Source organism: Notolepis coatsorum (genome assembly GCF_963971535.1).
Source record: "Notolepis coatsorum genome assembly, chromosome: 12".
Lineage (NCBI taxonomy): Eukaryota > Metazoa > Chordata > Actinopteri > Aulopiformes > Paralepididae > Notolepis > Notolepis coatsorum.
In genome coordinates this window covers 65,942,997-65,958,907 of record NC_140176.1, presented here as the reverse complement: position 1 = coordinate 65,958,907, position 15,911 = coordinate 65,942,997, and the positions used below count along the sequence as shown (strand labels likewise).

At 44.1% G+C, this 15,911-nt stretch overlaps 2 protein-coding genes across 5 annotated transcripts in view; one reads left to right on the top strand and one right to left on the bottom strand.

Annotated features, from left to right (window-relative positions):
- Positions 1 to 3,042, bottom strand: part of atp6v1ab (ATPase H+ transporting V1 subunit Ab) — a 42,010-nt gene extending 38,968 nt beyond the window's left edge. Inside the window, exon 1 of one of the 3 annotated variants that reach the window (XM_084325641.1) lies at positions 2,908 to 3,042. The gene's annotated coding sequence lies outside the window, so the exon portion shown is untranslated. The remainder of the gene's footprint in view (positions 1 to 2,907) is intronic. The other 2 variants (XM_084325643.1, XM_084325642.1) reach the window with 2 other exon arrangements.
- A 3,392-nt stretch (positions 3,043 to 6,434) lies between these two features.
- On the top strand, positions 6,435 to 15,832 carry naa50 (N-alpha-acetyltransferase 50, NatE catalytic subunit). Of its 2 annotated transcripts, none has more exons than XM_084326349.1 (5): positions 6,435 to 6,658; positions 9,335 to 9,468; positions 10,022 to 10,141; positions 10,256 to 10,322; positions 14,123 to 15,832. In XM_084326349.1, exons 1-5 carry the CDS (start codon positions 6,651 to 6,653, stop codon positions 14,298 to 14,300), a joined length of 507 nt encoding a protein of 168 aa, XP_084182475.1. In that variant the 5' UTR covers positions 6,435 to 6,650; the 3' UTR covers positions 14,301 to 15,832. The 2 variants fall into 2 exon arrangements, with proteins under 2 accessions (XP_084182475.1, XP_084182474.1); XM_084326348.1 differs by having other exon boundaries at positions 9,332 to 9,468.
- Positions 15,833 to 15,911: the final 79 nt, after the last annotated feature.

Below are 15,911 nucleotides of genomic sequence, written 5' to 3'. Positions count from 1 at the left end.
AGTAAAGCCCAGCATCACAACTTCTGATTCTCAGCATCAAAGTCTAAACTAGGCCCCCCCCCCCTCCCAGCTCCTCTCAGTCTGGGCAGTAGTGTCTGTCTATGTGTGTGACGCAGCATTCCAACATTAGCAGGGTATCCCACACAAAAGACACTGCTTGTATACGATTCTCTCTCGCTCTCTTTCACAGTATTCTCCTCTCTCACACACGTCATTTTATAGGACCTTAATTTCAATCCCATCTCTAGGACATCTTCTTCACAATACAGAACCTTCATTTCAGGACATGTTCAAATATAAATCCTTCATTTTTCATTTACTTTTTCTCTCCCAACATTCAACCTCCTGACACACCAGAGCTGAACAATAGAGGCTATCCAAAGAAACTATATTCATATTGCAAGATGAAGATAATACAATATTTATAAATGTAAACTAGCAAAAAATGCAATATTGGCATTTCTTGTACTATTAAATATTTGTTTTGTCATCGATACATACAATCAATGAGTTAAAGAGTGTGTGAAGCATCTAGTAGAAAGGCCTCTGCCTCCTACAATCCCAGAGATACTGAACGAGGAAACAATGTAACAAATCACCCATTATGCAGCTACTAAAAAGGGCAAATGTAATGTAGAATTACTTTTGAAAATGTATATTGCATGCATATACTATATTACTTGCATAATTATGAATTATATTAATACTATATTTTGTCCATATCCTACAGCCCTATGTGTGCGCTTAGCAACTCCTGCTGTTGCCCTTGACCAAGACACTGGAGTTGGTCCCCGGGGGCTGAACTGTGGCTGCCCACTGCTCCTAAATAGATACGGTTGTGTTAACCCTTTCTTTCACTACAACACTACAGAAGGTTAACCCTTTCACTGGTTGTGAAAGTGTGCTGTATTGTATAGTGCTGTATTGTCGCAGTGAAAGGGTTAACCATTTGGTAGTGTGGTAGTGAAAGGGTTAAATGCAGAGGATACATTCCTGGTATATGTAAATCTATTTAGCAAATAAAGTCTTCCCTTTCCTTCCATAATCCTAGTCCCCTACAGCCTACCCACTAACCAACCAGCACATGGACGCATGCAGCAGCTGAAACAAGCGGAGTCATCCGTCGTGACTTAATGCCCTCCCCACAAGCACAGGACTGCAGGTGCTGTGTGGGCATTAGGACACCGCTTCAGCCTGTGATGTTTACTGCAGCTACAGAACCTAGGCTACATACGACCGATGTTTAATGTCCCTAATCACTCACTCTTCGACAAACTACACATTGTAGTTGTAGTGAAATATTGTATGGTGCTCTTTTTATTTGTTATACACTGTAATACACACAAATGCATACATGGTGTGGTGTAATGCCCCTTTGTCCTTCTCACTGATCTCTGTACGCTAGACTGCTTACAGCCTTACACCATCTGTGCAGGAATAAGGCAGCTCCATCAATAGGTGTCTTCTGGAACTGCAACATGCACACACACACACACACCTCACATCAGCATGTTTTTCACTCTGCAGCATAACTGTGCCTCGGATGGGACTAAAATAACTCCCAAATCGGTCACACATCATATTATTACCCATTCATTACTGCAGCTGGCAGCCCTCCATTATGCTTGTTGTTATGATCACATTTATATTATTCTAGACATGATAATTCACGACTTGGCCTGGTGATCATTTCCATTTGAAGATACCCAGGTGGTGGGAACATATATGGCCCATCACATGATAGAGGCACATGACCGGCTGGCTGCATTACATGGGCTGTTTGAGGAAGTGGAAAACTGAAGTGTGGATTTATTTAAAACCAACCTTGAGTAAAACTGGGAAGTCCAAAACATGACACACTCTGTGTGTGTGTGTGTGCGTGCGTGCGTGCGTGTGATGTTGGTTAGAAAAATGCTGTCAAAAGCCATCGACAGAAGAAATACCAAAAGGGACAAAGCGTCCCCAGAAACGCATTTAATTTTAACTAAATGTCTCGTCTACAGTACTACTCAACCTAGAGCAGAGAAAGATGAGTCATCGGAGCCTTGTCATTCCCATTACTCGTGTGGCAGTGTCAGTGGCACAACATTGGAAGTAACGCTATCCCACTTACGAATGGACGCTAAAATCGACTCCTCTTGAAGGAGGAGAGGCTGCTGTGCACCCAAAACATTACTCAGATTTTTTTTTTCTTACACGCAAGTGAGACGCAGAGACGGTGCAACATAACATCCTGGTGTTAATTGCATAGTGAGACAGACTCCTTGATGTCCTTCCTCCTTTAACACACCAGTCACATGACACCCCCTCCATACAGAATGAATTAATACACATAAGTCACAGAGATATGAACGTAAATGTTGATTTAATGATCACACCATTAAATTACATCTTGGGGTGACCACGGCTCTGTTTCGTGGCTCTCCAGCGCCCTCACAGTTCAATTTAACATAATAATATGAATGATTACATCATGAAATCCACATCCTAATAAAAAATGTGGAATGTAAAACCTGCTCAAAATGATTGGAGCTTCCATGACGAAGCGATCATCTCGAATCACGTAAAGCAGGACTAACGTTAATATTTTAGACCAGTAACGTTATATATTAGCCGACAAGTTTGCCAATGAATGTTCTCACGATTAGACATACAAGGTTTCACGCAATTGCGTTTGTTTTTTTGTAGCATACGTGGCGTGAATAATAACATAACACCTCCAGAGATCACACGACAGCAATACATTGAATTTTGGCAAACAAGACTGGTCTTGGCCTTGCAGAGATGCACTGCTAGCTCTGCCATTTTGGCGCATTTGAATGATTTCTCCCATCATCAAACCCTGTGAATATCGATAACAGTAAGCATCGACACCGTGCGCTAGTGTAACACAAACATATACATTACCTTATTAAATGAAATGGTGGCTTAATAAGTCTCTTGCCTGGAGAGAAATGAAAGGTGATGCGATGCGTGACAGCAGCAAACGATGATCAGCTGACTTCATTCACTCGCAGCTCGGTTTTACTGGCGGACCCCTGCTGCAACCGCGTCCATTTTGGATCTGATGACACTTGGATCAGCTCGGTTTTACTGGTGGACCCCTGCAACCGCGTCCATTTTGGATCTGATGACACTGGGATTTTTTTTCGTAGTCGCAGTTTGCGGAGACGCTCTCTGATTGGCCACTGACGTTTCTGGTCATGTGACATGTGCAGCCAATCGTGTGACGCCTGTTTCTTTCACCGGTTAAGCTTAGGCACTCTTTCGAAGTTGGTTAAGGTTAGAGTTTGTCTTAGAGCATGGCGATGGAACACCAGCCCTGATTCCAAACTCTAACCTTAACCAACTTCAAAAGAGTCGCCTAAGCTTAACCAGTGATAAACTAGGCGTTAGGTAGGTAGTTTGCATTGATTGATTGAAAACTTTATTAACAGATTGCAGAATGGGTACAGTACAGTACAGCTCAATACATACAATTGTTAAGGGGATGTAGACCAGAGAAAGACTTTCGTCTTACCTGTCTCAAACCCTGCCCCTTTTCTTGATCCTCCAATCACAGCTGTCGCTTACCTCTGACTTCCTCGTACAAACTTTGTTTGTACGAGGAAGTCAGAGGTAAGCGACAACTGTGATTGGAGGATCAAGAAAAGAGGGCAGGGTTTTGAGACAGGTCCATTCAGATTTCGAGGTGAGAATGGGCAAAGACACAGGCGTCATGCGATTGGGCGCACATGTCACATGACCAGAAACGTCAGTGGCCAATCAGAGACGCTCTCTGATTGGCCACTGACGTTTCTGGTCATGTGACATGTGCGCCCAATCGCATGACGCCTGTGTCTTTGCCCATTCTCACCTCGAAATCTGAATTGAAAATGGGGGACCCTGCCACTGGGATCAAATAATATAGATCGAACCGTGGCACATCGACCCCATACCCGTCGATTTCATTGTCTTATTTATTCATTGTTTTACTTTTACTCCTTGTCTGTTTCTACGTTGCGTTTATGGGACATATGTTGTTAATAAGACATAGCTAAACATTTCACTGCTTAACTTGAAATGGTAACAACCGATGAGGTACTCAAAAAATTTAGCGCCCTCCAACCTAAGGCCACTGGCCATGACAACATCCCCTCCAAATTCCTCAGAGACTCAGCAGCCGCCATCATCCCAGTCATCACACACATAATAAACCTCTCTATAAAACAGGGACACGTCCCCAAGGACTTCAAAATTGTGAGAGTGACCCCTCTGCACAAAAAGGGCAGCAAATTAGACCCAGGCAACTACCGCCCTGTTTCTATTCTTACCTCCATCTCGAAAGTCATGGAGAAAATAGTCTACGAACAGGTCGAAAAGTACCTGGCGGAAAAAAAATCTAATCTACGAATTCCAATCTGGCTTCAGAACGTCCCACTCCACTGACACATGCCTCCTCTATTTGAACGACCACATCAAACAAGAGGTGGACGCGGGCAAATACTGCGGCATGGTCATGCTGGACCTACAAAAGGCCTTTGACACTGTCAATCACTCCATTCTGATTGACAAGCTAAAAGCAATTGGTTTTGATAGTTTATCAGTGAGCTGGATGCAATCCTACCTGGAGGGGAGAGAACAGATGGTAGAGGTAAACGGTACTCTATCCCCCCCCCCCCTCACAGTGAGCTGTGGTGTTCCACAAGGAAGCATACTAGGACCGCTACTCTTCCTAATTTATGCAAATGACATGTCGTCAGCCTGTGAATGCAACTTGTTCCTGTTTGCGGACGACTCAGCCCTGCTGGTCTCTGAGAAGAACAAGTTGCAGGTTGAAAAAACCCTCAGCTCGGAACTAGGCAAAATCTGCATATGGCTCGCTGATAACAAACTATCATTACACATGGGCAAAACAGAGTCCATTCTCTTCGGTTCAAATAACAAACTCAGCAAGACCGACGGCTTCTCACTCAGTTGCAGTGGGTGACAATATTGTCACAAGGAAAGACGAAATTACCTACCTGGGTTCCATCCTAGAGGCAAATCTTTCCTGTGACAAAATGGCATCCAATGTAATAAAAAAAGTCAACCAACGAACTAGATTCTTGTACCGGATCTCCTCTCTGGTAAACAAGAATACCCTGAAGACTCTGGCAGGAGCACTCATTCAAGGGTACTACGACTATGCGTGCACCTCATGGTACCAAAGCACCTCAAAGGCGCTTAAAACAAAATTACAAACATTACAAAACAAACTGGTCAGACTACTACTTGACCTTACCCCCAGAACCCACCTCACCCCTGCCCACTTTGACAACCTAGGATGGCTTAGAGTAGACGACAGAGTACAGCAACTTGCAATGGGCCTGGTCTACAAGATACACTATACGACTAAGGTACCCATGTACATGTCAAAATACTTCCCAAAGGTCAGTGAATACCACAACCACTACACCAGAGGAAGCTCAACAAATCATGTTAAACCCAGATTCGGCTCAAACAAGGGACTAAACACGTTTCGCAATTATGCCACATCAATGTGGAACGCCCTACCCAAAGCTGTAAAGGAATGTGAATCCCTACCCAAAACCGCTCTTAAAGAGCACCTACGGGAGGCTGCAATTCGAAACTGGCCACCATAAATGCCCAAAACCCCCACCACCTCCTAATAGACAGTCTCCTCCCCACCGCATGTATATATTCCCTCCCCGCCGTATGTATATTTCTCTCCCACCCACCCACCCACCCAGTCCCCTCCCCATCATGTATATACTCTGTCAGGATCTAGGGGTAACAGTACTGTATATTTGAATACCGTTTAAGTCACAAATGTATCAGTACTAAATACCTATATGTCCCTATGTCATAAATGTCTATATGAATTGAAAATGGGGGACCCTGATGGAAACAAGACAAACGTCTTTCTCAGGTCTGCATCCCCTTAACAATTGTGTGTATTGAGCCGTACTGTATTGTACCCATTCTGCAATCTGTTAAATAAAGTTTTCATTCATTCATTCATTCAAAGAGCGTTCCAAAAATAAAATGTCTTAGGTTTATGTATCTCAAGGGAGTGGTTTCTGTATTGCTTTATTTGTGTGTATATATATGCATTTATTTATTTGTTTGCAGCAAATACATTTCACAAAATGTCCAAAATGGCTATTTATTAATATTATCTAGAAATGGGTGAAATCCCCTCAGATGCTTCCAGCAGGCGTGATTTTCTTCCGTACCCTATGTTTGCGAAGATGCTCTCTGATTGGCTAGCCGCGTACAGCGAAGACCAGAGATGCTCTCTGATTGGCTAGCCGCGTACAGCGAAGACCAGAGGGTCTTCGCTGTACGCGGATAGCCAATCAGAGAGCGTCTTCGCAAACATAGGGTAAGGGGAAAAAAATCACGCTTCCACCAGCAGCAGAGGGTGCGGGCTGCGCATGCGCCGCGGAGGTCAGGGTTGACAGTCGTGGGGAAGCAGTGCGGTGGTGGCTAAGCTAAGCTAAGCTAACCGCAAGCATCGTCAGTGCCAGCATCGCAACTAGCTACATGTGGAGGGTAAAACGGGAGGCAACCCCTACCCTAACTCTTCAACATTCCCTCTCCTGGGCCACACAAACACAACTCTAAACTTCAATCACATCGACACTAGGGAATAAGAGTGTTTTACAATGAAAGGGTGAGTATGAAGGTTTAAAGACACGCAGGAGTACGAGGGACTAGCACGAGTAAAGTTTCTCTCGTCTCTTTTCAGCGGCGGGGAGGAGACGGTGTTTTAAGCTAGCTAACGTTAGTTTAGCTGCCTCTGCTCTTTTTCTTTATGTTTCTGGATAAAACCTGCAAACGACAGCACCGTGACCAACGCGACGTTTGAGCCCAGAGACTGTTTAGTTTTTAAACAAGCTAACTAGCCCAGCATCGCTCCTCTTTAGCTGAAGAGCTAGCTAACGTTAACAGTGGCATAGCTTGCTGACCAAGCCAGTTACTGTTAACCTGCTTTAGCCGAGCGATTTAGCTAGTAGCCAGTGACTTAACCATAGATACTTATTCGATTAGCGTTACATTGACAAGAGGTTAAACTGTGGAAGTGCTTCGTTTCAGATTCAGTTAACACACCGAGCTAGGCGATTGCTAACTAAGTCACTTGGTCAGCTAATCTCTAGCTAGCCACACTCGGTGCCAACGTTACCTATCCCAACATTATAGTCAATTGGAATTGGGTTTCATTTGTAGATGCCTCTTATTGTGTATTGCTTGTTTACATTTTTGGGCTTTCAAAGTTCACATTTAACGTGAGTCTTTATAGCTGTTATTATCGGCATTATTTGTAGTTGAATGGAATTATTTTTTAGAGTTCATGTGAGTTCAAATAACTTGGTGTCGCCGGCCGCTGACGTTGAGTTAACGTTAGATTCACACAGATGTCTGATTGAAATGTTGGTTTATGTTTTGCCAACTCTGCTGCTGCTGCTGTCACATTATCTGTCACTGTGGCCGACCGATCCTGGGCCACAACACACGTGACCAACAGCTGTTGTGTCGGCATAGACGTTTTGCATGAGGAGTCGCCCTATAAATACCATCACGACCTCCTCAGGCCTACAATTAAAGCTGTATTTCATGTAAACACACAAATATACTATGTATACATCCTTCCAGGACATTATTAAATGTAATAAACTGATACGTAAATGTGATCAACAGAAATGTGTGGAGTGTGGAGTTCACATTTGACTGGTGCATATTCTTGAACATGGGTTGTTTATGTAGTGCATTGGTGGTGTAGGACTGAGGATTGTGTCTGACGTGTGGGTAAATATGCCTACATGTAGCTAGCTTCAGGTGCGATTGGCTTTTATTAGGGGTGCAGCTGTCTGCATCTGGACTGGCTGAAGTTGGTCCAAGTAGGTGCATATTTTTAGAAAAACTAGCCCATTCAAACTAGTCCTCCTCACTCAACATGCAAACTAATTCTGGCGATTGGAGTCACACTTTGAGAATTTCTGTGTGTGTGTATATTTGTTGTTGCTTAGTCGTTCAATCGTGTATGTGTCTAGTAGGTCTGTCCTTGACTACAAACATTCTCAGTCAACTAATAGTCAGTTTGTTGATCATTGACAAATCTGAAAAATTGTGTTTCCCACGTGCAATTATGCAGAAGGACCTCTTTAATTTAATAATGCAGAGATGTGCTCATTACTGATTGACTGACAAAAGTTAAACCAACTGCTTCAAAGACGGCAAAGCGCTACCATCTAGGCATCTTGACTATGAATTACCAGTACACGTTTGTCTCCATGAATCAGACTTTTTTTTTTGTATCCTCTTTTTCTCACCATCCGAATTTAGTCGTTATGCCAATTCCCCCCCCCCCCTACCTGGTTGTTGTGCGCATGGCCATTGGCCATGTTCCTCCTACTGGTCGGTACAAGGGAACCCTGAAGTCCACCACATGCTTCCTCCGACACATGTGGAGACAGCCAGTGGCTCTTTTTTCACCTGGCAGCGAGGACTCTCATTGGTGAAGCGTAACGCGTGGGAGGTCACGCTGCCTTCATCAAGTCCTGCCTTTCGCTGAGGCACCCAGACCTGACCTGTAGGCGTCGCTGTCCACAACGCCAGATTACCACCCACGACTTCCCTCCCCCTAACTCAGCCAAACGAGTTAGTATGACGACTGGCCCAAGCCGCAGGGCAATGCTGACTCCGGGAGTCGAGACCGCAGCCTCTTGCATTGGTGACGAGTGCAATCTCCGCTACGCCACCCGACCGCTCATGAATCAGACTTTTTGATCTTGCTATATATTGTATTATATGCTATGTCAATGTTCAGGTGTCTTGACTATTAGGGCTGCACGATTAATCGATTTTTAATCGAAATCGCGATTTGGAATGACGCAATTATCAAATCGCAAATATATATTTTTTTAACCAGGAAGTCCCATTGAGATACAAGATCGGTTTGGGAGAGGGAGGTAAGGGGTTTTAGATTGTGTGTTGTGAAGTTTAGACTTCAGAGAGGGAGAGTAAAGTACAGAAAAAAAAGGTACCGTTGGGTACCGGTATCGATTCCCAGTTAAAAAGAAAAAATTTCAGGCTCGGTGTCCCGAAAAGACCCACCGCGTAGGCCATATGCAAGCCGTATTTTACAATAAACCTTTTGGGGGTTTGCTTTTTTTTCCTTTTTTTCTTATAATCGCGAATTTAATCGCAATCGCAATATCTGTCCGAAAAATCGCAATTGGATTATTTCCCAAAATCGTGCAGCCCTATTGACTATGTAATACATGTTTGCCTCCAGGTGGGTAGTGTCTCTGTGGCCTGCTGTTTGACCGTTCTGCTCTTGTTCCAGTAGCCGGATTGAGCTGGGGGATGTTACGCCCCACAACATTAAGCAGCTGAAGCGCCTGAACCAGGTCATCTTTCCCGTCAGCTACAACGACAAGTTCTACAAAGACGTGCTGGAAGTCGGGGAGCTTGCCAAGCTAGGTGAGAGACGGCCCTCATCCAGCTACACATCCAGCTGCGCATCCAGCCACGCATCCAGCCACACATTCAGCCACGCATCCAGCCACACATTCAGCCACGCATCCAGCCATGCATCCACCCACGCATCCAGCCACGCATCCAGCCACACATCCAGCCACACATCCAATTACCGTGCTTTGATATTAACAAAGTAATGTTGACTAGTCAAATCTTCAGACACAGATCAAATATATATCCTGTTAAACGCCACTTGGCTTTGGCCTGCATATTGAGATCGTACATTTCATTGAGTACATTGTCTTCCAGATAATATGGTCATCAAATCGGACCATCTGAGGAAATGTGGAGGCCGTTTCTGAACACTTAAAAAGCGTGTCATATCATAAATCCATCCTAATGCCGGCCTAATTGCTGATCTAGCCAGATTAGTTTGGTCAAAGCAAAGTTTCCAATCGAGCTGGGATTTCTTGTATTTCAAGAAAGTAGAAGACTGAAGAAACAATGCTTGTTTTTGTAACGGCGTCTCTCGTTTGATCTGTCCTCCGTCTCGCAGCATACTTCAATGACATCGCGGTGGGGGCCGTGTGCTGCAGAGTGGACCACTCCCAGAACCAGAAGAGGCTGTACATCATGACTCTTGGCTGCCTAGCACCCTACCGCAGACTAGGAATAGGTATCGTGTTCTGTTGCCTAGGAAGTGGATCGCATTGTGTTGCACGTTTTCAACATTTCTGTTTTTGTCATGTCGGATCTTGTTTTTCAAGACTCTGTCTCCATCTCTCCTCAGGTACGAAGATGCTGAATCATGTGCTAAACATCTGTGAGAAGGACGGCACGTTTGACAACATTTACCTGTGAGTTTCTAACCCTCCAGAGAGGCAGGGAGAGACTATATAATATTTATTGTGTTGGTTTTGTGTGGAGTAATCATAGCAGCTTACTTTATAATAATACTTGTGCCATAATGATAAGGATATGCGCTCAATGAAGAAACCCAATCCCCTTATGATCAAACACCTATGCTACTCATAGTGGTCAAATTAAAACGTCATATGTAGGGATGTAAGGGATCAATTAATCGAAGATTGATTGATCGTTAAGGATTTACTCTAACACATGACATTTACTCTATCTACTATCAAACAATGATATGTTATAATGTTGTCTGTCTCTTATTATATTGTAGCCGTCAGTAGAATGGTGTATTTTCAAAGCTTGTTTTAATTAACGGATAGAGGGCACAATATAACCATGACGAGGAGGCAACTACCTCTGTCTGGAAAATAAGCGAGGGGAAAAACACAAGCGACGGCAACTTGCAAAATTAAGCAGGCTAAGAGAAGTGTTGATTTTGAAAAAATTACCCAAGTCGGTCTGTATTTATCGAAAATGGCATTATCAATATGGTTGACAGCGAAGGATTTTGCCAAATTATACACCTGCTTGAGCCAGTGTACCATATCCCATCCTGAGGCACAACCACCTTGCGCATCGAGGAGAGCTACACCGATGCAAAGTTCGGAGTTGCTCGCACAGCTAGCTAACATTACTGGTGCTCGCAAGGTTGCATTGACGACAGACAGCTGGACTGCCCGGACGCGTCTAGTTTTTTTACCATTTCCAGTTCCGCAATCTGATTTGCCACTGACGTTTCTGGTCATGTGACATGTGCGGCCAATCGTGTGACGCCTGTTTCTATCACCGGTTAAGCTTAGGCACTCTTTCGAAGTTGGTTAAGGTTAGAGTTTGTCTTAGAGCAGGGCGATAGAACACCAGCCCTGATTCCAAACTCTAACCTTAACCAACTAAGCTTTAAGAGGTCACCTAATCTTAACCAGTGATAAACTAGGCGTTAGGTAGTTTGCAGGCTGTGCGAGGCGGAAATGGGCAAAGACACAGGCGTCACGCGATTGGGCACACATGTCACATGACCAGAAACGTCAGTGGCCAATCAGATCGCACCAGAAACGTCAGTGGCCAATCAGATCGCAGAAAGCGAACGCGGAACTGGAAATGGGGTTGGTAAAAAACTAGACGCTGCCCGGACGACCGTAAGCTATGTTACCGTCACTTGCTACTACATCAGAGGACTAGCGAGTCACCACTGCTGTGTTGCTAACTAGAAGTTTGCCGGGTCGTTATATGGCAGACCACCTCGCGTAACAGTTAAAAGAAGCCATTCCCCATCCCTGGATACAAATCCGACTAACTGGTGGAAAGTCAATGCGGGGAGATTCCCCAGGCTGGCAAAGCTGGCACGCCAGTACCTCTAAATACCGCGGCATCATCCGAGTGAACGATTGTGACCAGGCTGCATGTGCTCCCGTCTGACCATGTCGATATGCTGGAATCGGGACCGTGTGAGTCAGTCTGAGACAGGCTATTTATGTTCTATGTAGGCTATCTTGTTGCAAAATATTAATAATAATAGCCTCATTAAAAATACTATTGTTGCTTCGTTAGTACAGTACATAGTTTGTTGTTTTATGCACCTAATCTGTTATTTAGTTAGGCCTATTGGACATTTTTGTCGATAAGTAGACTTTTAATTGAGGAAACAAATACATTTGTTATTGTTTGGCAAATTGGGTATTTTTTGTTACAATTAATAGATTAATTGATCGTTAACGTTATCAATGATCGAGTAAGGAACGTGCTTACAATTTGCAACCCTAGTCATATGTGTATATATGTGTGTGGGTAAGAGGTGTAGGTAATACGATACGAACCCGGTTTAGGGAAAGTGGTGTGTGTGCAGGTATTGACAATGCCGATGCTACATACCCTACCACATGGCCCCCAATGGCCACCACAACCCAACATGTAGATAGATAGATGTTACATACTCTACCACATGGCCACCACAACCCAACATGTAGATAGATAGATGTTACATACTCTACCACATGGTCACCACAACCCAACGTGTAGATGGATAGATCCTACATACTCTACCACATGGTCACCACAACCCAACGTGTAGATGGATAGATGCTACATACCCTACCACATGGCCCCCAATGGCCACCACAACCCAATGTGTACATCAGGGGTTCTCAAACTTTTTTATACCACAACCCCATTTTATTTAGGATTTTTTTTGGCGACCCCACACTTAATGTATCGCGTAATTTCAACAAGGAAATAAGGAATATCAAAATAAAAGGACATGTTGTTGAACTTGAGCAGCTCATGCATATTTATTAGAAAAGGAAATTACAGCACTATGTTATCAATGAAATTAATTCATATTAACAAAAGCTACGGAATTGTTTCTGTATACACATTTATAAAACGAGGAATATTTAGCCAAAACATGTTGCCAGAACATGAAAAGAGAATGCGCTTTGGCGGAGATCCACTCCTACTCTGAAAATCCGGCCTCACAGAGGTATGTTGATGAGAAGGGGACAAGCTTTCTCAGCGCAGCATTACACAACACTGGTTACTCGTTCCGGACTGATATCCAGAACTTTGCGAGGGCCTGTCCAGTGAACTTGACTTTCAGTAGCTCGTCACACGAAAGACTAATTACCCCAAAATCTCCACTGATTAACCTGGAGTGTCACTAACGGGAGTTTCCTAATCCAGCTCATTATGAGCACATTTCTCTGCCAATGGGTTGTTTTTGTCTGCAAGAAAAATCTGCGCTTCTTCCGAGTTAAAAAAAAAAGGCGATTTAATACTCTGCCTCGAGATAGCCACTTCACTTCAGTGTGGTATAGCAGCTGGTTATGTGCAGAGCCCATTTCATCGTGACCAACCGGCACCGCTTCTGACAACAAACCTATCCATTGCGAGTCCAGGTTGGGGCGTGACCCGTAGTTTGAGAACCGCTGGTGTAGATAGTTAGATAGATGTCACATACTCTACCACATGGCCACCACAACCCAACGTGTAGATAGATAGATACCCTACCACATGGCCACCACAACCCAACGTGTAGATGGATATATGCTACATACCCTATCACATGGCCCCCAATGGCCACCATAACCCAATGTGTAGATGGATATATGCTACATACCCTATCACATGGCCCCCAATGGCCACCATAACCCAATGTGTAGATGGATAGATGCTACATACCCTATCACATGGCCCCCAATGGCCACCATAACCCAATGTGTAGATGGATAGATGCTACATACCCTACCACGTGGCCCCCAATGGCCACCACAACCCAACGTGTAGATGGATAGATGCTACATACCCTATCACATGGCCCCCAATGGCCACCATAACCCAATGTGTAGATAGATGGATGCTACATACCCTATCACATGGCCACCACAACCCAATGTGTAGATAGATGGATGCTACATACTCTACCACATGGCCCCCAATGGCCACCACAACCCAACGTGTAGATAGATGGATGCTATATATTCTACTACATGGCCCCCAATGGCCACCACAACCCAACGTGTAGATATAGATGCTACATACCCTACTACATGGCCCCCAATGGCCACCACAACCCAACCTGTAGATAGATATATGCTACATAATTATCCTACTACATGGCCCCCACAACCCAATGTGTAGATAGATAAACCAGCTACATCCATTTTCTAAGGTGTCTTTTGCACCATCTCTGTAACAAACATCCCTAACTAGAATTGTTTTATTTTTTTCATTCTGTTCCCCACAGTCATGTGCAGATCAGCAACGAGTCGGCCATCGACTTTTACCAGAAATTCGGCTTTGAGATCATCGAGACGAAAAAGAACTACTACAAGAGGATAGAGCCTGCCGATGCCCACGTGCTGCAGAAGAGCCTGCGCAGCCCGTGTGCGCCCCCCGCTGGAGAGCTGCAGAAGTCAGAGTAGGGGGGGGGCACAGCCTTTTGAAAAGAGCATGGCCGTGCCCACCTCCACAGAAACAGAACTGTGACAAATGCCCCGGGGTCGACACCTTCAACACTTTCTTCAGAGGACGTTAAAAAGAGAAAAGAAATTTAAAGTACAAAAAAAGGCTGCGTTATTATTATTATAATTTTTTTTTTTTTTTTTTTGCAATCGTTCCCCTTTGCATCTTTTATTCCCCTCCCCCCTCTCATTTAGATAATTGAAATTGAGAATATGCTAAGAATCCAAAAGTGCTCCGAATAGACATAGCTGCCAACTTGACAGTTATACACTTGGTGGAGGGGGTTTGGTGTTTGCAAATCATACAGTTTGTGTTTTGAGTTGTTTTAATGCGGTTGTAAAGCTAAGGGGGGACATAACAGTATTTCATAGCTGTTTAGGCAAAAGGAAACGGTTGAACTGAAGAGGGAAAACGTTTTAGAAGACCACCGTTGACAAACGAATGCGTCCCAGCTGGTAACCTTGGGAGCGATGCTTCATGTTGTCATAGTGACATGCGGAACACTCAGAACTCCCATCCCCTCACCACCTGAGCCCAGGGACCTATGGGTAAAAAAGGTTGACCAGTGGATGAGACTTCCCTGTTTCTTCTTCTGGCAGTGTGCTGAGAGTGAACCTTGTGCTGTGATGCATTGCTCGCGGTCGAGCCTCGTGTCCAGAGCTGTGCTTAGTGTAGAGGAGAGTAGCACAGGAGACATGTGCACCCTCAGAACGGGCTCGAGGAAGGTTGAGTGGTCGCAAGGTGGCGGGAGAGATTTGGTGTGTGTTCGCCACTCATAATTTCTGAATGATTTTGTTTTTCAACCTGTTAATTTAATTCCCCTTCAGCTGTTTTCTTTTCTTTATTTTTTTTTACATGGAGATGCCGGAATGGCTCAGAGGTTTTCCTGGGTTTGCCACTAAGGCAGGAAATAATATCAAGAAACTCATTGTATCAGATGAGCAGGAGTGCGAGTAATCAACAAAATAGCAGAATTAGAATGTCAATGTTTTAGTGGGAATGACGTGGCACAGTGTCAAGAAAGGGAACTCTGGATAACGAGATGGCAGGTTGCAATCAAGTGTGTGGGTCCTTTTCTAGGATAGAATAACTATTGGAAATTGAGCTCCTGTCTTGATCAGTGCTTGAGAGGGTGTGTTCTGAATGCATGGATGCATCCTGTTTGCTTTGGCACCTTATGTGGCCACCTATTAGGAATCCAGCCAAGTCAAACTTTGTCACTCTGGATTTGTTAATGTCTCAGTCAGTTGCTGGCATTACCTAGCCCTTTATAAGATTGGGAAGCTTGCCGGATAGTCTGGATGTTAGTTTAGTTTGGCTCTCAAACAACACTGCCCAGGGGGAGCTCTGACCCGTTGCATGCTAGGAGAGTTGCGTTCTCTCCATTGTAGTATAAGCATGTTTTTTTTTTCTTTGAAGAATTTTATCTTTTCTGGAGCTCTATATTGTAAGACTTTTTAACCTCTAAATAAAGGAAATACTATTTGCATTAGTTGGTGTTATTTCGACTCATTTTCATTTGAATATATACATATGGTGCCATACTGTTGTTGATGCGTAACAGAAAATAC